The sequence below is a fragment of the Chinchilla lanigera genome, unplaced genomic scaffold, assembly GCF_000276665.1.
Source record: "Chinchilla lanigera isolate Chin_1 unplaced genomic scaffold, ChiLan1.0 scaffold00039, whole genome shotgun sequence".
Classification (NCBI taxonomy): domain Eukaryota; kingdom Metazoa; phylum Chordata; class Mammalia; order Rodentia; family Chinchillidae; genus Chinchilla; species Chinchilla lanigera.
This window is the reverse complement of record NW_004955440.1, coordinates 7670585-7694315: the sequence shown is the minus strand read 5'-3', so window position 1 is coordinate 7694315 and position 23731 is coordinate 7670585. Positions and strand designations below refer to the sequence as shown.

At 35.5% G+C, this 23731-nt stretch overlaps 1 protein-coding gene across 1 annotated transcript in view; it reads left to right on the top strand.

Moving 5' to 3' along the window:
• Lrp1b (low density lipoprotein receptor-related protein 1B) overlaps positions 1-23731 on the top strand; it is a 1427040-nt gene that overhangs the window by 781251 nt on the left and 622058 nt on the right. Inside the window, exon 22 of the mRNA XM_013517439.1 lies at positions 19712-19912. Within this exon, the coding sequence (XP_013372893.1) occupies positions 19712-19912 (201 nt within the window). The remainder of the gene's footprint in view (positions 1-19711; positions 19913-23731) is intronic.

Here is a 23731-nt window from a genome sequence, read left to right as displayed (position 1 = left end):
ATCCTAAACTTTAAATGAAAGTGCCTAGAAGGAAGGGCAGTATTATATACACTGTGTTTAACTAATTTCTTAGATTTTATCATGTATTTGTTGATTCCATTATTAGGGACATTTCGGTTGCCATTCAAATATTTGATTTAATATGAGAGTCGCTGAGGTGAGAATAACCTTTTCTAAAAATATTTTATTATCATAACTTTTCATTATGTCTCTCAACATACATATATTCAGTTCTATTTAGCATGTTAAACTAAATCATTTCCCTCTGTGTACCAGATTTTGAGATACATTTAACAGAAAAAAAGCAGAATACAATAGACTATCGTATAATCTCCGCAAAGTTGTATCATCATTCAAATAACCCATAGAAAAAATTCCCTACGGATTTCAGGGTATGTTCTTGAACCAATTCTGGATTTCTCCTTGATGTGAAATTGTCTTCAGATCGCTTATTCATGTGCTCTTAGTGATTCCCTTTGTTATTTCAGCAATCAGGTAGAAAGGAGACGCTCTCACAGTTGTAAGTAAAAACTGAAAAGCTATGGCTGATCTGTGTTTAGAAAGACAAAAAGGACTTTTTTTGTTAAACGTTCTTCTTTGTGAAACATTTAGTAAAAGAAAAAAAGAAGTACAAGTAAGTTAGCATAAATATATATGAATAGATAAATATCCCGGAAGCCCATTTGTAGTGAGGTAGTTGTGTTTCTAAAATGATTATCTCTTGAACAGTATTTTTCAAAATTACACGAGTCCTCAGTAGTTAATGAAAAGTCTTAGCTTGCCAAATATCATTTAGAAGATATGTAATTTTAAATTTGATTTTTGAATATGTATTAATTAAAAAGTAATATATGATTTTTGTTGAATGAATTATTGACTTCCTAAACAATTTTTTACTTGATAGTGAATTTTAATGCCAAAGGGCCAATTATTTTATTCAGATGGTATATATGTACAATATATTAATATATATTAATAGTAATATTTTATATATAGTATGTTTCCCACTTATGACTTCTGGCATTTTCTTAGTTGGACAAGTGTTGACATATAGCACATAACAATCTTCAATATGTGTATGATTGTGTAACTGGCCATGTTATATTAAAACAAAATATAAATTGACATGAAAAAATATGAGTTTAAACAAGTTGGATACATTATTAAAATTTAGCAAATTTGATCTGTTTTTGTTTTTTTTTTTTTTGGTTTTTCTCTGGTACCAGGAATTGAACTCACAACCTTGCGCTTGCCAGGCAGGCACTGTGCCGCTGAGCTAAATCCCCAGCCCCTGCAAATTTGAAAATGAACCATAAAATCAGACTGCAGTTTCTCTATGAAGATTAAATTATTTAACATTTTTCATAAGTAGTGATTATCAGAAACTAGAGAAAGTGTTAAGCAGAGATGGTGAGTTCGTACAAGGGTGAAACTGGAGGTGAGGAATAATTTCTAAGGTTCGGCACCAGCACAGCATAACAGAATCTGGCAACAATCAACTATACTGTGTAAGTGGAAATAGCTGGTCAAGAGGAGGTTCAGTGTCCCTAACAATGAAATGCTAAATGTCTGAGGTAATGGATATGCTAATTAGTTATATTTGATCTTTATACACTGTGTGCTTGTGTTGAGATGTGCAACCTCCCATAAATATTTACAATTATTACAAGTCAATTTAAAAATCTATTCAAAACACCTTCATTGTAAAGTAATTTCATTTTAAAAAAAATGTTTGGATTCATTTTATTATACATTTAATTAATATATTTATTTTTTGGTACTGGAAATCGAACTCAGGACCTTCTGCTTGCCAGGCAAGGCACTGTGGTGCTGAGCTATATCCCCGACCTTGGCAATGTAATTTCTAAGAGCTACAGTGTCAGTAAAAACTGGTTTGAACTTTCTATACATACCAAATATGCAGAAAAAAACATAAATCCTAAACAACAGTACGAAGAATATTTTATACAAAGCTTTAAGTGCTTTCTCAGTGCAGTGTTTTACAGTGTACCATGCTTTAATGTTTCACAAGGAATTCTTATGTAATTGCTTTCTTAGAATATGACTCCATTTAAAGATGAATTCGAAGTATGATGAATGTATCTGGCTATCTTTGAATAAGTAGATTAGTAGAAACACTTTGATTTGCATTTATTTGGGATTTGGATTATATATGTAACAATGTCATTAATATATTATCAGGTATTTATATCGAATTATTTTCATACTGCCAGCTGTAGTTACGTATGCATGTAATCCTATGTACTCCTAGCTGAGGCAGGAAAAGTACAAGTTCCAGTTCAGTCTGAGCAACTTACCGAGAGTCTGTTTGAAATAAAATTTAAAAACAGGCTGAGGAATTAGCTCACAGGTAGAGTATTCGGGTAATGTTTGGGGAGCCCTGGGTTTAAATCTGAGTACTATGAGAAAGAATGTTTCCAAGTAACTAAACTTAAAATAAAAGAACAGAATTTGATAAAATTGATGCTTCATTAAAAAGAGGAAAGTAAAAGGTAATAATTTAACCATGCAACTGCTTGTAATTTAATCGGTTTGTACATTGCATCCAACCAGAATGCATGAAATTGTGGGTGAGTCATACTGCATAATTATATATTCATATTTGTGACGGACTTTTGAAAATTGGAGCCATTAAAATAAACCACAAATATGTGGTTTGACATATGTGTACATCTTTAATCCTTTGATACCTCTTTCATTTACTATAATTAAGTTCTGTTTTACAAGCTAGAAGAGCTTCATGCTACTCAAAATGTTCAATCCAGAGTTCATTCTTATTTTCAAAGATGTCTTAATTGCCACTTTGAACTCTTAATAGTTTGCAAAGTAATAAACGTACATTCCATGCTTAAAATAGCTTTTCTTTTACACATAAATTGCCATCTATTAGTGTTCACACATAGGCACATTAATATATAATTCCTATAAAGGAAAATGAGAGCCAAATTAAATTAAAATACAGTGAAACAATTAACACACAAGCTCTTCTAACCCTAAAGTACTTACCTTCGACCGAAGGAGGATAGTTTAAAGTTCACCACTCATGGAAAAGAAGCTCAGAAATTTCATTTTCAGATTGCAAACCAAAAGAAAATAATAATAAGTGACGCCAGGATTATGGGGAGGATAGCTCCTCAGGCATTGAAGGAATCTATGTTTGACCATTCCAGAAACTCATGTAAAGAACAAGCATATGTCAAATTCTGTGTGCTCAAAATATTCCGTATTTTTTAAAATTTTTACAGCAAAAACCAGAAAAACTACATCACCTATGGGTAGTGAAATAATTCAATAATTGTAACGCAGTCACAAAGTGAGCTATTCTAATGGCATTCAGAAGAGACAGGAGGGATATTTATATGAAATTGAGATTTTAAGTTCACATTTTGAATCCTCACCTCTTACATAGAAATGATGATCACATCTGAGTTACTAGAAGAGAAAATCAAGGACATACTGACTTATTAAGAAATAAAACATTTTTCTGAGGAAAAGAACTAAACCACGTATCAAATGCTGAGCTGGTGCTGAAGTTGGTTGCCTGACTGGGTTAGAGATGAAAACGAAAAATGAACAGGTACTTTAGAGTTAATGGGCAATTAAGCTGTCCCACATGAATCTGGAGAGTAGAGCCAGGCTCATCACTAGACACCAAAAACTAGAATCAACTTACTGTTGAGAAAGGAATGAATAATTATGAATCTTTTATATCGGATTTTTTTTATCAGTCTCTAAACCACATAGAAGCTTCCTTGACTGAATTGCCGTGCACTGAATTGCCATGTTTAGGGACATAGGGAAATTACCCAACGGAGTTGAGTACCTAAAGAGAAGGGAGGTTTCTTTTGCTGTGCAAAAGCTCCTCAGTGAGATCCTGTTTTTTGTTTTTTTTTTGTATTAATTCTTGTTTGACTGGGATTTTGTGCATAAAGTCTTTGGCTACTTCTATATCTTTAAGAATTGTGCCTATTCTGTCTTCCAATAAATTTAGGGTTTCTGTTTTAATATTTAGGTCTTTGATCTGTTTCAGTTTTAGTTTCATTCATGGTGAGAGAAACAGGTCTCATTTTAATCTTTGGAATGTGGAAAGAGTTTTTCCAGCACCATTTATTAAAGCGGCTATCTTTCTTCCAGTGAAGGTGTTTGGCCCCTTTGTCAAAGAGATAAGGTGGCTGAGTGTGTTTGGGGTTGTTTCTGTATGTTCTAATCTGTTCCACTGAGCCTCAGGTCTGTAGTTTTACCAGTTCCATGCTGATTTTATAACAGTAGCTTTGCAGTATACTTTCAAATCAGGGACTGCGATGCCCCCTGCCTTGCCTTTGTTGCCTAGAATTGCTTTTGCCAAAGAATTTTAGTATTGTTTGCTCTAATTATGTAAAGTATGCTTTGTTATATTGCCTGGGATTGCATTAAATGTGTAGAGCAATTTTGGAAGCATGATCATTTTTATATACGGCTTATTCCTAATCAAGAATAAGGGATACTTTCCATTTTCTGATGTCCTCTCTGATCTTTTCTCAGAGTACTGTGGTTTTAATGTAAAGGTCTTTTACTTCCTTGTTAGATTGATTCCAAATTATTTTATTATTTTCAATGCTATTGTGAAAGGTGTGGTTTCCTTAATTCCTATCTCAGTGAGTTTGTTATTTATGTGCAAGAATGCTATTGATGTTTGATTGTTGGCTTTGTATCCAGCTATAGTGCTGAACTTGGTTATTAAACCTAATAATTTTTTTAATGGAGTTTTTGGGGCATTCTGCATCTAGAATACATAAAGAATTCCAAAGAATCAGACACTCCAAATTTAAAGACTCAATCCAAAAAAGGGCATATAAAATGAATATAAAGTTCTGAGAAGTACAAACAGCAAATAAATATATGAAAAAATGTTCAACGTTACTGGCCAAGTGAGAGATGAAAATTAAAACAATACTGAGATTCCATCTTACTCCAAAAAGAATGGCTATTACCAAGAAATCAATCAATAACAAATGGTGGAGAGGCTGTGGGGAAAAATTAACTCTTCTGCACTGCTGGTGGGAGTGTAGCCTGGTATTACCACTGTAGAAATTAGTGTGGAGCTTCCTGAAGTTAAATAAGTAAGTAAACAAATAAATAAAACAAGTAAATAAAAACAAATAAATAACAAGTAAATAAATAAAAAACAAATAAATAATTAGTAAACAAATAAATGAAAACATTCCATTTGACTCTGCTATTCCCATTTTAGCTGTCTTCCCTAAAGTATTAAATGCATCATACTGCAGCAATATACACACACCCATATTCATAGCAACAGAATTTATGGTAGCTAAATCTTGGAAACACCCCAAATGCCCATAAATGGATGAATGGATAAAGAAGATTTGGTATTTTTATACAACAGAGTACTACTCTGCCATAAAGAAGGATAAGCTTGAGGCATCTATAGGTAAATGGATGCACCTTGAGGCTAGACTAGTAAGTGAAATAAATCAGAAACACAGCGTTTAAATATCACAATGTTTTTCTGCTATAAGAAACCAAAAGTGTAAATAAGGAATAAAATGTATACTAGAGATTGGGAAATGGGAAGAAAATGCTCAAGTGGGAAGAATATCAAGGGAGGGGGAGATGGAAAACAAAGAAGGTAAAAGAAAAGAGAATAGAAGAAAAAAATGGAATCAAAGCTTTTGTAAATAAGGAGGGTAAGAGGAGTTGAAGGGAGAGAAGGACACTCAGCAGGACATCAAGGTATATCATGTACAGCTACAAATTTCCTGTGATGAATGTGATCGTTGTGTGTATCTAAACTGTACCAAAGTAATTAACAACCACAAAAAGAAATGTCAAAAAATAAATAAAAAGAAAGAAGGACATGGGTTTCAACCATTCAGCCAAGCAAGTCTCTGGCTTAGAGACTCAATATGGTTTTTTAAAAAAATCAGTATTGTCTTGGAATAAAATCCTTCAAAGAAAGCACACATAAAATGTATTTCTAAAGGAAGAGTGTTGGAGCTGATGGGATGGGCTAAAGTGGAAGCAGTGACTCTTACAGAGAGGGGTGAATAAGCAGAAAAACGAAAGCTGTCCTCCAAGATGAGCACGCAAACTGGAATTCTAAAACGCGTGCTCAAACTCTCTAAGAAATCAGACCTAAAAATCAATCGCTATAAAATGAACCATTCATGATTAAATAAAAATAACATACGAATCCCAAAAAAGTTTAAAATAAGAATGTCGGGATTCTCAGTAAGAAAAATACCAAAATATTACTAAAATAAATGAGAAAATATGCACACCTATGGCATACATTCATGTATACGTATACACATATATGTTTATATGTGTTTATACATGACAAGAAAAAAGTTGAAGTATTAAGAAGTGAGAAAAGACACTGTGTTAGTTGAGCATACAGTAACAAATTACAATAAACTGGGTGGCGTAAACCAAAAATAAAAACTATTTTTCACAGTTGTAGAGGTCAAAAGTTCGAGGTCAAAAGTTCAAGGTCAAGTTGCCCGCAGATTAGCTGTCTGGTTAGGACTCTGGTGGACAGAGGCTGCTCACTTCACTGTAGGAGAGCTCAACCTTCTGACCTAACTCCTTCTCAAACCCTCTCTCCCAGCGCCATCATGCTGCGGATCCATATTTCAGTGTAAATTTGGGGCGGACTCACGCACTCAGTCCACAGCGTCCAAAATGATAGAGGCATCACATTTTACTCAATATCAGATGGGTAACAGTTAACAGGTCCAGTAATATCTGCGTTGAGGAAAGTAGATCACGCATACATTTTGAGTTAGTGGATTTGGCAACAGATACCAATGTTGAAAATGTGCTTACTATTTCACCCAAATTCCACCTGTCTGTATTTATCAAATAGTCATTTGAGGAATGAGATGTATAAAGATATTTGTTTAAATTTTACAAAATGTTTGAATAATGGGTTTAATAAACCTAACTCATTATATACAAAGATGCCTACATGTGTAACTAATTGATGTGTCTTTTTAATGTGACTACATATTTCAAAGAAAACGTTTTTTGAATTTTTATTTTTTTTCTGGTACCGGAAATCAAACTCATGACCTTGTGCTTGCCAGGCAGGCACTGTGCAACTGAGCTAAATCCCCAGCCCCGAAAATATTTTTTTAATTGCTGAGAAATGTCTAGAAAGCAATCTGCACACACATTACCATTAATAATTAGCATCAAACAAATTTGAAAAAATGCATTTGGAAACTAAAATCACCCTTCAAATTAAACATTGTGTTAAGGAAGAAACCATAATGCATACATTTAACTATTTAGAATTGAGTAAAATTTCTGTGTTGGTTTAAGAACCATTTAAGATCACAGAAAAATTAAGCAGAAACTACAGAGAGATTCCTTAAGGTTTGTTTCACATGCCCACTCTCAGGTGTCCTCACTAGCAAATCCTGTACCAGAAGAGTTCATTTGTTACAATCAGTGAACCTTCACTAACACTTCGTATTACCAAAAATTTCTGATTTATTTTATGGTTTACTCTGCTGTTATGCACTTTCTAGATGTTGACAAATATATAAGGATGAGTATCCACTACCATAGCATCATAAAGAATAGTTTTATTGCCCTAAAATTTCTCTGTTCTCTGCTTGTTCATCCTTACCTGGCCCTAAATCTCAGGCAATTACTTATATTTTTTGCCATTTCAAGAGTTTTGCTTTTTTAGGCAATTATGGTGTTGAAATTATACATTTTATAAGCTTTTTGTATTGGCTTCCTTCATTTAGTAATATGCACTTAAGTTTCCCATATGATTTATGGCTTGATAAGTCCTTTCATTTAGTTTTGAATAAGAGTCTAGATGTACCACAATTTTTTATACATCCGCCCATTGGCAGATATCTTGCTCTTTTCCAAGTTCTAGCCATTGTGAATTTAACTATTATAAATATCCATTTACAGGCTTTTGCATGGACAAATGTTTTCAAGTCATTTGGACAAATATCAAGGAACATGAAAAGTATATTTTGTTTGTAAAGTCTTGCCAAACTGACACCAAAGTAACTTTATCATTTTGCATTCCACGTGGTATGAGTGAAAGCTCATGACTCTGCATCCTTCTTAGCCTCTGACATTGTCATTATTTTAGATTTCTTCCATCATCTTCCCACTAACACATGATACTGAGGATCTTTTCATATATTTATTTGTTTTATTAAATTATTGTTAATGGTTTGTTGCCACAAATAAAGTAAATGAGAAAAAACAAACATTGTAGGATATTATTAATGTAGACTACCTTGCACCAATTACAAAGGCTAGAAATCATAATATACTGAAGTGGATATTCTCCTCTGATTAATTGTTGAGTGTCAAGTAACAATCATAACAGGCATAGGGTGTAATATTTATGTAAATGAAAAGAATTTATGTCTGCAATAAAATTGTATTTCTGGAAGGAATAGAAAAACGAATGTGAATTTTTATCTTTGTTTAGGGGAGAACAGTAACTAGAGGTAAAGAAGCATGAGGAGGCATTAAAGTTTTACAGTACGTTCATGAGATTTACTGCCTTTCCAAGAGTTGTGATAGGTTGGTGCTAACACACATAATTTTCACTCTAGATTCCACTGAAATAAGCAACACATATTTTTTTTTTAAGCTTGTGCCTAATGTAGAGATAAGAGTTAAGGATAAAGTTCTAGGTGTAGTGGTGCAGGCCTATAATCCCAGACCTTGGGAGACTGAGGCAGGAGGTTCACTGGGGGTTTGAGGTCAGCCTGGGCTACTTAGTGAGTTCAAGACCAGCCTGAAGTGGTACACATGGGGATTTAACATTGCGAGTGGCATCATGCTGTGTTCTGACCTGCTGTGTGATGGAAATCCATGTAGGTCTCTATGAATGGCAATGTCTGACTGAGATTATTTTGTTTTCCATCCCCACTGTTGTATCAGTAAACACAAAGTGAAATGGTTAATTCAATCTTGTTGAAATATATATATATATATATATAATTTGAACCAAATATATCATATATCAGGAGGAGAGCTTTACTTTAGAATTAAAGCTTGGGTTATATATGAAGGATTTTTAAGAACAGTATCTGTCTCAGTTATTCTTCTCATTACTGGGACAAAATGCCTGACACCCACTAGTTAGAAGAAGAAAGGTTTATTTCCACTTAAAGTTTTCTACAAACTACAGTCTCAGTCCATGGTTGGCTGGCTTATGGCAGGGTGCCATAATGGAGGGCCATCAGAGAGGAGAAACCCTCTCCCCTGCCTAGCAGGCAGGAAGCAGCAAGCAGTGAGCCTATCTTTCATTTTATCCTGTGCAGGGTCCAAGTTTTTTAGGTGGTGCCACCCGTGACCAGGTGGGGCTTCTGTCTTCAGTAAATCCACTCTGCCACACTCAGAATTATACCAATTCCAATTGGTGGAGTAATTTAGTGCCACACAACTTTAATCCCAGCATCACATGTCCTAGATATAGTCAGCTCCCAAAAAACCCACCTATGAACTTGTAAGGCTTGGGGGGACATCAAGATACAAACCATGATAGCATCTGTCTTGGTTACATTTCTCTTGTTGCTGAGATGAAATACCAATGCCTAGAATTAAGGAAGGAAAGGTTTATTTAGCTCACAGTTTGTGGAGATTTCAGTCCATACCCGGCTGGCTCCAAGGTCGAGTGGCATATGGCCAAGGGAAACAGTTCTTGGAGGTGGAAAACAGCAGAAGCAATAAGAGCAAAAGGGGAGGAGCAACAGAGAGCAAACCTCTTTCCCTCCCTTATATTGTATGCAGGCTACCTGCCCTAGGGCTGTGTAGCACTCACACCCATAATCCCAGTATTGGACCGTGAGTCAGTCATACATTCTAGAAGCTGGCCCTATGACTGCATGAGGCTGAGGGGGACATCTAGACAAAAACCGTAACAACATCCCTCCTTCCCCTTTTTCTGTGGTCAAACCTATGGAATACCTCTATTATTTCTGACACAATGTTGTGAGGTTTCTATTCTCTCTATGCCACAAAGCTATTAAAACACTGCATATTTCTTCTTATGAACCTTGGATGTTTATTTTGATTCTTCCCAATAGCTGTTTTAGTACCATTGCTGTATGCTTAATCTTCTCTCCCATCAATCCTGTCCTTCCTTCTGCCCATGAGATCTTGTTTAGATAGTGATGCAGTGACCGCCTAATGCCTTCACACTTCAGTCACTACTATGTTGTGGCCTTCGCCTTCTTCCTCCACAGTAAAGCTTCTTATTCTCCATAAATACATCTCATCCACTTACCTGAAAAATAACACTTTGATTTTATTAACTGTGTACCCTCCTCCTCTTTCCCTTTCTTTAATCACTTTGTGTAATGCACCCACATGTCTTTTTTCCAGCGGCAAGTTTCTACCACTGATGAAAGTTCCTGTGTAGCTGGCAGCCAGAAATGACTTTTCAGTTCATACTCTACCATCTCATGAATTCTGCTTTGCCTTTTATTACCTGCATGAGTTCAGTTACCAAAACTTGCTATTTCAGTTTTCTAACCTGTAAAATGGAGGTGATAAAGTATAACAACTAAGCAAATGTACAAAGAATGACTAGAGTGTGGTAAACATAATCAGTGACACTTCTGACTTTTAAATCTACAGTAGTTCTTCTTTCACTGAAATTCTTAACCCTACTGACCCATTCACTGAACACTTCCATGCATATGTAATCTCACAGTAAGCTTTCCTCTTTTTCCTCCAGCATTAGACTTGTCTTTTTCACTTAAAAATATTTTCGAAAACATTATAGGGGTCAAATGTTGCACAGGCTTTTTTCTCTTAATTTATTTGTTTATTTCTGTCCTTTTTCTGCAAGGTCTCCGAAGTTTCATCCATCACCTACAGGTAAATTCCTCACAAATTTACATGACCGAAATGTACTCTATACTTTAAATCTATTTTGATCAATGCTTTGGTGAATATCCCACTTCCTCACTGAAAGTCAGAAATTCTCCCTCATCATATTGTTTTGTGAAAGGCATCTTCAGTGCCCTAAACACACAGATATAAAGCAGATCGATGCTGTATTTGTGATTATTTTTCCAAGTCCTGACCCCACTAACGCTGCCTGCTGATTGTCTCCATTATTACCATTTTATATCCACTAAGATACTATTGCTTTGTGTTAACCTTGAATTACCTCTAGCTTGGACCTTTTTGTGGCCTGTGTTTTCTTCCCAGAATCATTAACTTCCAGCCATTCTACAAATAGTTTTACCTTTCTTTTACTTGTCAGCCTCTAGACTGAGCACATAATTTATCTTGACACAATGAATGCTGCTGCATACATAATCTGTACTACTGAAAGGTGAAAAGATAATACAGCCCCAAGCCGGTCCATTACTTCTTTCTGATCAGATCTCTTATGGTTTAGATTTAAAATGGACTCCAGAGTAGCGTGTGGGGGGGGAGGTGAGTAGATTATGGGATGCCACAGGTTCCCTACTATAAAATGGTGCAATCTGGTGGGAAGCAGGGGGTCCCTGGGGACATGACCTGAAAGGTTTATCTCCCTTCCTCAATCCACCCTTCACTCTTGGATTCTTGGCTACCACAACATGCGTAGCTTTTTCTCTCTGTGCTGCTAGGCCGTGCCAGTCTGCCTTGGAGCCACCTGACCAGGGTCTATAGCTGTGAGCCAAAATAAATGCCTTCTCCTTTAAACTGTGGATGTCTGGCATTGTTCCTCAGAAACAACAGAAATTACTAAGTCAGAATTGCATCGTCCCTTGCTTTGTGCCTTTACATAAGCATTCCATCTTTTATGTTGGTTAGACTCAGAAAATAAGGCTAATACGGCATCTATTTAATATTAGCCCTGAAAGTCATCCACAAAATTCAGGGTACATAGCTCTGTAAATATTGTTCTGATGATAATTTGTTCTTACAACTATATTATTAAGATAATAGTATTTAGCATAAAACAAGAAATAGATATACAAAGTAGAATTTTATAATTTATCCTCGCAGTCATGGTACAGAGGCCAAATTAAAGATTGACTGTTGTCCCCTATCTATGTCCAGACATACTCTCATTAGTACCAGGAATAATCGCCATGCCATTAATTTTTTTCTCACATTTTTTCTGTTTTACATATTCCTTGTTTTGCAGGTGTTTTAATCTTTAGATTGTGTGCAGCTGGGCATGGTGACACATGTCTATAATCCATTACTAAAGGAAGTTAAAACAGGAATATTCCAAGTTAAAGCTCACACTGGAGAATTTAACAAGACCTTGTTTTAAAACCAAACAAAGTATAAACAATAGAAGGGCTAGAGATTCATCTCAATGCAAAGGTTCCAGGTTCAAAGCCCAGAACTATAGAAAAAGTTATTTCCATGAAATTCTTTTTTCCTTGTGTCCATATGTAAGATTCTCTACTATGTCTTAGATCCTTTCAGAAGAATATCTCAGTACCTGTAGATCACACATGTGTTCTGTGTTGTTGAAATTCCACAGCACTGTGTGATACTTATATGGTTTTTACCTTCTTTTTTCTATGTTCAAAATTATAACTTTGTCTCTAATCAACTTACTTTCCACAAGATGAAAAATTGGTCTTTCCCATCATTTTATACTATTTAGTAGATAATCTTCCACATACTACTCAATAAATATTTGCTAAATTGAACTGAAACTGAACATTATTAGAGAAATAAATATTCATGTGGTATTAAAGGTTGTAGTGTAAAAATTAAAAGAAAGATTAAAGATCAGAGGCTATATTTTAAAAGGCATTGTAAATATATTCCTTGAGTAAACCCATTAGATTTTCTCAAACATTCATTTTTCTTCATGGTCATATTTTAATTTTAACTGCCAGTCAAAGCCCAGAACATAAGCTATCTTATAACCTGGGAAGTCTTTTATTAAGATAAGTGAAGCAGCTTGCATATATTTTTTAAACAGTCAGAACATTTGAACAGAAAAGGAAAAATTCAGGAAGTGACCATATCAGCTTATTTCAGGAAACTAGCATGTTGTCTAGAGATTTAGAAAAAATATTTTTTCTACAGCCGTTGATTTTGCAGCATTGTTTCAACATAAATTGTGTATTTGCAAACAAACCAAAATAGCTCTTAGAATGCCTTCAGTGCATGAGTGTACGACTTTACTAGGAATTATTACACTAGAATGCTGCTTTTTGTTATTTTAGAGGGAGTTTTAATTTTACTGAACTTGGTCATTCTTGTACATTTTCAAAAGTTTATTTTAAGAATTTGTGTTTTTTATTTTTTTATTTTTTATTTTTTTGTTTTTTCTCCGGTACCGGGAACCGAACTCACGACCTTGCGCTTGCCAGGCAGGTGCTTTTGCCGCTGAGCTAAATCCCCAGCCCCGAGAATTTGTGTTTTTTAAACATTGGATATTTATAAATTGCATAACACATTTATTATTAATTTATGTTTGTTTAAAAAATGCCAATTTGATATAATTATCCAGTGTCATATCTAAGAAAAGAATTTGCAATAAGGAAATGTATAGAATATGTTCGCTTAGGACCTTCATGTCCAAGTTAAGCATGATGACACATACCTATAAGCTTGGCACCTTGAAATGCTGCGGCCATAGATCACAAGTCCCAGAACTTTGGCAATTTGATAAAATCCTGTGTCAAAACAAAAGACAAAAAGAGCTGGGGCTGGAGCTCAATACTATGACACTGAGACCAATGTTCAGTTCTACAAGAAGTTCAATGGCTGGTCTAGGTAAGGATTTATCTTCATAAGGAGAAAGAGAAAACATTTTTAAATTTATTTCATGAAAGCATTACCTTTTACCTAATTAATGATCATGAGTTGGAAATTAAACTTATGAAACCAAGGTTACCAACTTGTCTACCTTTTGGTAAAAATTGAAACAAAAATAAGCATGAAAGGAATAAACAATTAAGCTTCACACCTTTTCTGCAACATTAATGGGATAAGGGACCTATATAAACTTGAAAATTTTATCTAAGCTATATACTTTTACTTATTCATATTTCTGGTAAAATAATCTGTGTTGAAGTTTAGAGTTATCTAAACGTGACTATTCATTGCCTTTTTCAGGTTGTATTTAGGTCAATAATGGCAAATATTTTTCCTGTTATTCTTACTCTAAAAACTGAATAATGCTTTGTGGGTACATTTAGTGAGATAATTCTATAGCCATTCTGGTTTCGGTAGTTAAAAATGTGATGATATATTAGTGATATCTGTGGGAAAAGGAAGTTGTACATTTATTGACCAAACTAAAACTGGAGGTTATATTATTTTATATCTCTATTCTGTTACATTTGTAATTGGCACCAAATACTTAAGTATAGGATGTTGTATTTTAGACTACATTTAAATGTTATGCACTAATATTTTCTTATTAACTAGTTTATGAACTTTTTGGTGACAGGGAGAGGGCTTTCATATGTTTCCTGAAGCCTAAAAAAAACTAAGGCCCATAATCACTTCAACTCAAAATATAAATTTCATAATAGATATGTCCAATCTCTCAGACTTTGTGTCATATGCATACACAGTTCATCCTTATCATTTTAAAATAAGACACAATATTTTGGAAAACTACACAGATCCCTGTTGGAAGGGAAATAAAGCAGCACAGAAGTATTCACTCAATGCGAAGTTCGTTTTCCTGCTGGTCTAATTCCTTGCACTTTGTCTTTCCTCTCCAGAGGCAGTGATTTATTTATTTCTTGTGAAACTTTCTTGTCTCGGTTACTTTCTTGGTGCTGAGCTCAGTGTCCCACACACACAGCTAAGCTCAGTAAACTGAATTCCAGGCAATCACTTTTCTGGGAAGATCTTCTCTCACACAGTCGCCTGGGTCTCTTGTCTCAAAGCAAAGTCTCCTACGTTTGCAATTTGTATCCTTCAAAAGGCAGGGCTTCCGTGGTCCCTCACATGTCCTTAAGCCATTTTTGTGAATGTCTTTTTCCAAAAGTTCCAAAAATTGATGTTAATCTTTACAGCAACCAATCTCTCTTCTGATCCATCTTTATAGGCACCACCTTTACTAGAACTTCCTCTTTGGCCAAATTAAAACTTGCTTCTCAAAGTGGAACTGGCTAAGTGTCCCCATCAGTACCCAAGCCACAGCCTGAAGGTTTCACTGCCTAGAAATTTTCTCCACCAGATTAATTAGTCCCTTGCCCTTAATCTCAGTGTCCCTCAAAGTCTCAGGAGAAGAGCCATTTGCAGACTTTCCACCACAGCATAGCACACATGACTGGGAGTACAAGTACCAATGGAATCCTTGTTCCCAGCGGAAATCTCCTCAACCTAGTATTTTCCGTCTGCCTTCTTATCAGCATTCTGATCTGGCTGTGGCCAGAATCTCCCATTAAGCTCATCTTACAGTATTCTAGGGTTATGTCTCTAGCCAGTATCACTCTATCTTCTAAAACTCCTCCCACAAGCCTATTCCAAAGGCTTCTGTACCACAAGGTCAGTTAGCATCAGAGAATTGACCCTACAGTGTAAGGGTTAATCTCAGATTATAGAGGTTTCAGCCCATAGTCAGCTGTCTCCAAAGCAGAGGAACATGGCAGAAGGGCATAGTAGACAAAAAAAACAGCTCATCGCTTGGTAGTAGAAAGCAGAAAGAGATCCAAAGAGGTGGGAAAGAGATGTACCCTTTCAAATCATACCCCCGAGACCCACCTCTTCCCACCTGGCTTCACCTCCAGCATCACATTTATCTATAAACTCATCAGTGAACTAATTCACTGCTGGTTGTCACACTTGCACAATCTAATCACCTCCCCCAATCCCAAGCTATGAACACATGAGGCTTTGGGGGGACATGTAGATATAAACTGTAGCACTTCCAGAAAGACTTAATGTACAAACAGACTATTAATGTTCATTCAGACTACATATGTGGGATCTGGAATCCATGGATTCAAACAACTATTGAGTGAACAAAATCGTATCTTTACTGAACACCTATGGACTGCTTTTGTTGTCAGTATTCCTTAAACACTATATATGACAATTTTTAAAATAATGCAGACCTTGCATTAGGTATTACAAGTAATTTAGAAGTCATTCACAGTACATAGGTGGATGTGCACAGGTGAAGTACAAATAATACATCATGTAATATAAAGGACCCAAGCATCTGCAGATTTTGGAAACTACAGGGCTTTCTGGAATCAGTCCCTGTGGATACTGAGGGACAACTATACTTATTTTGATATAAGTATACTTATTTTGATATGTCATATAGATTGATGGAAATATAGTCATATAGTAATATAAATTGATAAGTAAATTCATTTTAACATAAAAGAAAGCCCACATATCCTCAGCTCTATACCTTTATAAATTGATACATTTTGAAGATTGTTTTTCATTTCGGTGTGCAGTCCCTCATGCTTTTCCGCTCAAGCATAAATTGAAAAACTTAATTTTCAATTAAGAAAGAACCATAGATAAAATTAGAGCCAAAAGATTTGTTCTTGCTGAAGATATAAGCACTGTTAAAAATAAACTAAATGTCTTGTACAGGAGTAGGAAGAAAAATGCCTAGACAGCATCTCAGAAATCAGCAAGACACCACCCATCATAGCCTCAAGGGTTCAAAAGTGTAAGCCTTTTATTTGGGAAGAGATCTTTGTGCCACTTGCTTCAGAGGGCCACCTAGGATATTGGTTTGCTGAGATCCCCTTCACTGTGCTCTGACATCCAGGCACTTAGAGGTTGCTGTAGCCATGGTTCAAAGTGGCCCAGCAACTGTTTTACCAAGAACATATCTTGGCATCTTCATCATGATGCTGGTTTTCCAGCATGAAGAATATAAGAGTTATGAGATCAGGAAGGGTTCCACCCAAACCTCAAAGGCAGGCCTAAAAAGCCAGGCAAGTAGTCCATGAGATGACATTGTGTAATGCTGTGAAAATAAAGCCAAAGGCACCATAGAGACCCTAGAAAGTCAGTTACACCAAGACTATGGAATGTCTGTCTAGAAAAGTTACAGACTGTGGGCTTAAACCAGTAAGGCCATAGGGGCAGTGCCATCCAGGCTCTCTGGAATTCACATGACACCAGAAGCTTCGGATGTTGGACATGTTGGACACTGATTCTACTAAGTATTACTTTGTTTATTATAGGCTTTCATATAAATGGGCCTATTTCTGATGCCCTGATGCTATTCCATTATTGATCTGTTTATTGAGATTCCTTCATAAAAACATTTTCACTACTGTTTGCTTAAACTGCTTTTAATTATTTGGCACATACACGTCTTATTCATGACCATTCTTCTATTTGAAATATGTACTTAATGGACAATTTCTATTTCACAATCTTACTATACATATTAGACCTTATTTACATTTTTAGTTTCTCACACCAGGGAGACAATGTGATATTTATATATGTGTGTGAGTATGGGCTCAAGGTGCATTCATTTACCTGGAAGTGTCTCAACTCTATCCTTCTTTATGAGTGAGTAGGGAGTAGGGAAGGATAAAGAAAGGGAAAAGAGAAAAAAGTGAGAAAAGAGGGATATATTAGAAACAAATCTTTGTGAATAAGGAGAGGAAGTGGATGACAGGAGGGGAAGGAATGGGGGAAAAAAGAGGAATCAAGATATATCATGTGCAGGTGCAAATTCCCTGCAATGCATGTGATCATTATGTATATCTAAATTGTAACAATATACTTAATTTAAAAAATAAGAAATCAAGCTAAAAAAATACTTCATGAGTTTTGTAATTTCATTTTCATAAATTTAGGGTGAGCATGTAAAGTTGCCATGATATTGTCACACTTAGGAAGGCTTACATTAATGTAAAAATAATTAATATTTTTGCAAAAAGTCATTCTCTCTAAGAAAAAACCATCTTTTAAAGCCTTCTAGGGGCTGGGGATTTAGCTCAGCGGCAAAAGCACCTGCCTGGCAAGTGCAAGGTCGTGAGTTCGGTTCCCGGTACCGGAGAAAAAACAAAAAAACAAAAAAACAAAAAAAAAAACTAAAGCCTTCTAAGTGTCTTTTAGAATTTTCAATTTTGTTTAATGTAAATAGTATACAGATCTGTGTTGTTTAACACCAAATACTGTATAATATACTTTTAATTGATATTCATTCTACCACATACACTTTGCATATATGAGAGCTATTGATTTTTACAATTTTTCAAAGTAGATTCTATTTTTAAATTATTAATTTCTTGCCCTTTTATTTAGTTTTAATAGATTTTATAAATACTGTATTGCCTGAATATTTCTTATTGTTTTTTTTCTCATTCCTTTCTATAATCTAGTTACCTTAGATCTTATTTCCCAAATAAGTTAATATTCATTTTATTCATTATGTTAAGAGTTTATATTTCTCCTATTCAAATCTGTTCATGAAGTATCTGTCATTCTTTTTAACTATCTTATCAATAATTAATATTAAATATCATCAAACATTTTGATTTTATTGAAAAGCTTGTGTATTTTTGGATTATAATAGTGTATATAACTACTAATACATTTCTAATACTATATATAAATTGTTTTCTACCAATATTTCAATTGTTTTAAACTTAGAAAAAAACTTTAAATTTTAAAGTCAGTTGAATACATTATGTAGAAATATATAATGTAATATTTTACACTATATTTCTTGATTGATATATTTATTTAAAGAGACAGTGGAATAGTCAGAAAATAACCTGTATTTATCTTAGGTATTTCTACAAGTTCTCTGTAATAATGCATACTGCAGAAAAGGTAATAAATTTTAAAAAAAATTGAAAACATTGTGGGAAATGATAATAATTTGAAAAGAAAAGAACAAAATTTAGACAATAGAGTGGGGCTGGGGATACAGCTCAGCAGCATAAGTGCCTGCCTGGGAAGTCCAAGTCCTGAGTTCAATTCCTGGTACCTCGAGAACAAACAAATGACAACTAAGAAATAGACAACAGAGAATATTGTCTTCTATATGTTCCACATTGTTACTTTTGAAACATGCTGTCACACAATAACAATTTTATTCTTTTTCTTTTAAGGCAATTAAAAAAAACATATTTTATAATTTCTTCTACATGTGTTACTTTATTAACAATTGACTGTCTTTTATGAAGTGATATATAGGTATTTCTTTTATGAGGAATTGAAATGCTGAGGTCATCCATTCAAACAGAAGCATAATTTATCCTCCTAACATGAAATATTTACCTAAATTTAGACTTCAGGCAGCACTAATTAAATTATAACTAAATTTAGGGCTTTGAAATGCACTGATATACAAATGTGTCTTGAAGTTTACATTTTTTGAAGTTTACTTCTGAAATCGTTGTAATTAAATTTTCAAATAGTCATAGAATTTTTTTAAAACTCAAGAAAATAGCTTGAAGCTAAATAAAAATTCAAGGAATAAGCTCATAGAGCAGTTTGAGGTGAGAAGCACTCACATGTATCAGGAAAACAAACTGTTAAAGTATCAGCAAATAGATTTCTTGCTAATGACATGTAATTCTCCCTGTGACTAAAGACTGCAGTGTCGGGCTGGGGATTTAGCTCAGCGGCAAAGCGCCTGCCTGGCAAGCGCAACGTCGTGAGTTCGGTTCCTGGTACCGGAGAAAAACAAAACAAAAAAAAGACTGCAGTGTCCACTCTTTCTTACAGTGACCTAATTACAAAAGCAAATTCATGTGCTCTCTGCTCTCTTAAGGGAGATGCATCAACAAAGCATGGGTATGTGATGGGGATATTGACTGTGAAGATCAATCAGATGAAGAAGATTGTGACAGTTTCTTGTGCGGACCACCCAAGTACCCTTGTGCTAATGACACGTCAGTCTGCCTGCAGCCAGAGAAACTCTGCAATGGGAAACGGGATTGTCCCGATGGGTCTGATGAAGGCGATCTCTGTGGTACTGCATGTTTAATTACTTTGGTTCTTTCTGAAAATGAGAACCTTTTAGAAGAGTTGTGTTGCTTATTATAGGAGCGTGAATGCTTTCCATTCATTCCCTTCAGTTGTAATTTCAGCATTGAATCTTACTTGTACATTTCAGGTACTATGTATCTATACACAGCTTTTTAAATACGATTGGAAACTTCTGACAACAGAAAAGAGCAGAACTGCATCCAACTCATTTGAAAATTGTAGAGCTATGTACATCATTTAAGTCTCTGGATGGTTCATGCTGTCCACAATTAAAACTATTATTGTTGTCAGTGAGTCATTCTAAACAGGGTGCACTTTTTATTATTGACATGTGGGGTGGGGTTTACTACTATTCTATGAGTTTTCATGTGCTTAATAATCATTGCAATACAAACGTATTTTTTTAGGAAAAGAGAGAGGCTGCATAATGAGACAAATTGACTATTATCCAGTTAGTCTAATATTCTCCCAAATATTTAGTGCTCATGCAATGCCTTTGTTTAGTGTGCTTATCTAGTTAAATGATGATTCCGTTGAGATATAAGGTCACTATGACTAGCTATTTCCCTTATTCCAGACAGCAAATATAAAAGAAAATGATATTTTCTCCTTTTTGAGGAGAGTGGAGATTTATCAAGGAGATTTTTAGAGGTATGTTTTCTAGATCATCCTGAAGGAGGCATCCACTGAGTAATAAAGAGAAGTTTGCAGGGTGATAAGGAAGCAATAAAATGACTTGAGGGTGTAAGGAATGGCTTTAGGGAAGGATGAGCCTGACTGAAAGTAGAAAATAACTGCATTTAGGTCCATCATGATCGTATTTTTATCTTAATTGAGCATTAATAGCATATTGAATGACATAAAAAGGACTGCTATTCTGTTTTACATTTATGCAATAAGCATCTTTCAAAGTTTCCGTAATTTTATAAAATAACCTTGAAAGAGTAAATATAATATTCTCCATTTGGTGACACTAAGAAAACAAGAGATTTAGGCAACAACAACAACAACAAAAGCCTAAAAATAAAACTACGAAACAAAAATTTGCAACATGAATTTGACAGGATTTATTTTTCTGTATTTACTACCTTCCATCCAAGTCTGTCCTCTGTAACATTATGAAGTCCGTAATGTTGTGTGGGGTTATTCTGGGGACTTGACTTTGGGGTCTCAGCAGATTAGGTATAGCCACCTGCCTCCAAAGAATACCGAAGAGCAAAAGTAATGATTAAGTGTCTTAGTTACTTTTGTCTCATTGCTGAGACAAAATATCTGACTCCCAAAATTAAGGGAGGAAAGGTTTATTTAGCTCACAGTTTGTGGAGGTTTCAGTACATGCTTGGCTGGCTACAAGACAGAGTGGCACATGGCAGAGGCACATGGCAAACGTTTATGGTGGCAGAAGAGAACAAAAGCAATAAGCACAAAAGCGAGGAGTGGCAGCAAGCTGCCCCTCTCCCTCCCTTACATTGTATGCAAACTGTCTGCCCCAGGGCAGGTGTAGCACTCACACCCATAATCCCAGCATTGGATCATAGATCAATCACAAATCCTAGAAGCCTGCCTCATGACTGCATGAGGATTAGGGGGGACATGCAGACACAAACTGTAACATTAAGTAAGGAAATAATTTTTTTGGCCTTACTGGGATTGACTTCAGGGTCTTTGCATTGAGTTATATCACCAGCCCTTTTAAATTTTAATTTTATTTTATTTTTATTTTGAGGCAGTCTTATTAACTACTCAGGTCAGTTAATGCTTGCCTGAAACTTATGATATCCCACCTCAACCTCCCAGAGAGCACTAAGATTGCAGGCCTGATCTGTCATGACCAGCATGAGAAAGGAATTTACTATTTGTACAGTCACACCTGGAAGACAAGGGAGACCATAGCCTGTATTAGCTTACTCTTAAGGTATACTGCCATTTGCTTCAGGTTTCAACAGGACAAGAACTGCAGTGGGGGAAGAAAAGGTTTAAGTTAGGGTGCTAGACTTAAGCTACCCTATCAAAAAACTCACTTGACTTCCCACTAGATGTAAATGAAGAATTGATTTTTTTTTTTTTTTTTTTTTTTGGTTACCGGGAATCAAACTCAGGACCTTGAACTTGCCAGCCAGGCACCTGCACTGCTGAGCTATATCCCTGACCCTGTAAATGTGAAAGGAGCATTTCTTTGTTTGGCTCCATGTACAGTACCTAGGAACTGCAGTGCCATCCTGGATCTTTGTCTTGCGCATGTGCGGGTCTCCAGGACCTTCACACATTCCTGCCAGTTGTTTGCACCAGACCTAATCTTCTGCCCCATTACCCACTATTAGGCAGATAGTCCTTCAATGTCTGTGTGCAGCTTTTAGCAGAAATATGATCCAAAGTTTAAGGTAGCAAAGGAGATGGTACAAAATGATAGCAGAGGTGTCAAACTTTCGTCCTGCTTTTAGCCACCATCATGGGTAGGACCAAGTGAAGGAAGTGTCAGTGATTTTTTGCAAAAGCAGATTTTAAGACCCTGTTACATAAGTACATTTCTACAAGGAGGAAACTGTCAAGACTGATAAAAGAGAAAAAGTGTGTAATTAGGGAAATGGCACCAGATGGGTTCCAAGGAAGTCCCCCAAAGAGACTGGGGACCTCAGTCTAAATTATAATCAGTTTTTTAAATAAGGTTGGTTACTTATGTCTCAAAATATTAGTTCCTCATAATTATAATGGGAGCAATGTCATGTATCTATCAGGTAACCATGACAATACTGCTGGGTGCACTACAAGTATGGAGGAAAAGTAGAGTTTTTCCATCTTTTCTCCATTCTTGGAATTAAAGGAAGTCAGTAAAAAGCAAAAAGGACAAACGTTAAATAAATTAAACGTATTAAAATGAAACAGATAATAATACAAAAGCACACTTCATTTCCTATCCTTCACTCACAGAATTGGGTATGTAAAGGAGAAAAGAAGAAATTCCTCTGAATTCAGTTCTATTTGTTCTTCAAAACTGGAAAATCTTTTTGAGGTAGATGTTGTGAACATCTAAAAGCACAGAACTTTTGGAGGCTGAGGCTGGAGGATCCCAAGTTTGAGCCCAGTCTAGATATTTTAGGCTCCTCAATAAATTAACAAATATATATATAAATAGACTTGGAATGCCGCTCCGTACAAAATACCTAGGTTAGTAAGGATAGATTTTACTCATTTATAATTATTGTGATAAGAAAAAGATCCCTTGGCAACTGAACTCAACTTCACTAAAAAGAAAGTTAAGAAATTTTAAATCCTGGGATGCTGTGAGGAAATAGCAGTGAGGAGTGGTAAAGAAGGTTTACCCTTGTAGCAAGGCCATTTGAGTTTACGGTGTTTATCTGGAACACAAGTAAACTTCTCTGCCTTTTATAATAAACTATGATGGGAGGCTGTGTAATGTATCAACAGAGCACAGAACTGGGACAGAAAGAAGGAATTAGCTCTAGGAATGCTTGCATTTCAAGGAGAAAGTCCTTGATCACTGGGAAGACAGATGTGGTTGCCAGAAGATATACATCTCAAAGGAACAAAGACTAGATTTTAATTGCAAGGCTGCCAAAATAACTGCTCTCCAAGGGATTTGAAGTGTGAAGTAGTAGTGTATTCTGGTGTTTGTTTAAGTCTGTCACTGTGTAGGGCAGGGTCGCAGAAGAGGGAGTGCCTGAAATCAGCTGGACTCTGAGAGTCTGCGATTCTGAGAGTCTGCGGTTTTTCTAAGCCAATGTTCAAGCCCAGTGGAGAAGTTTGCTCAAAGGCTCCTAAGCACAGTCTGATTCTTGACAGC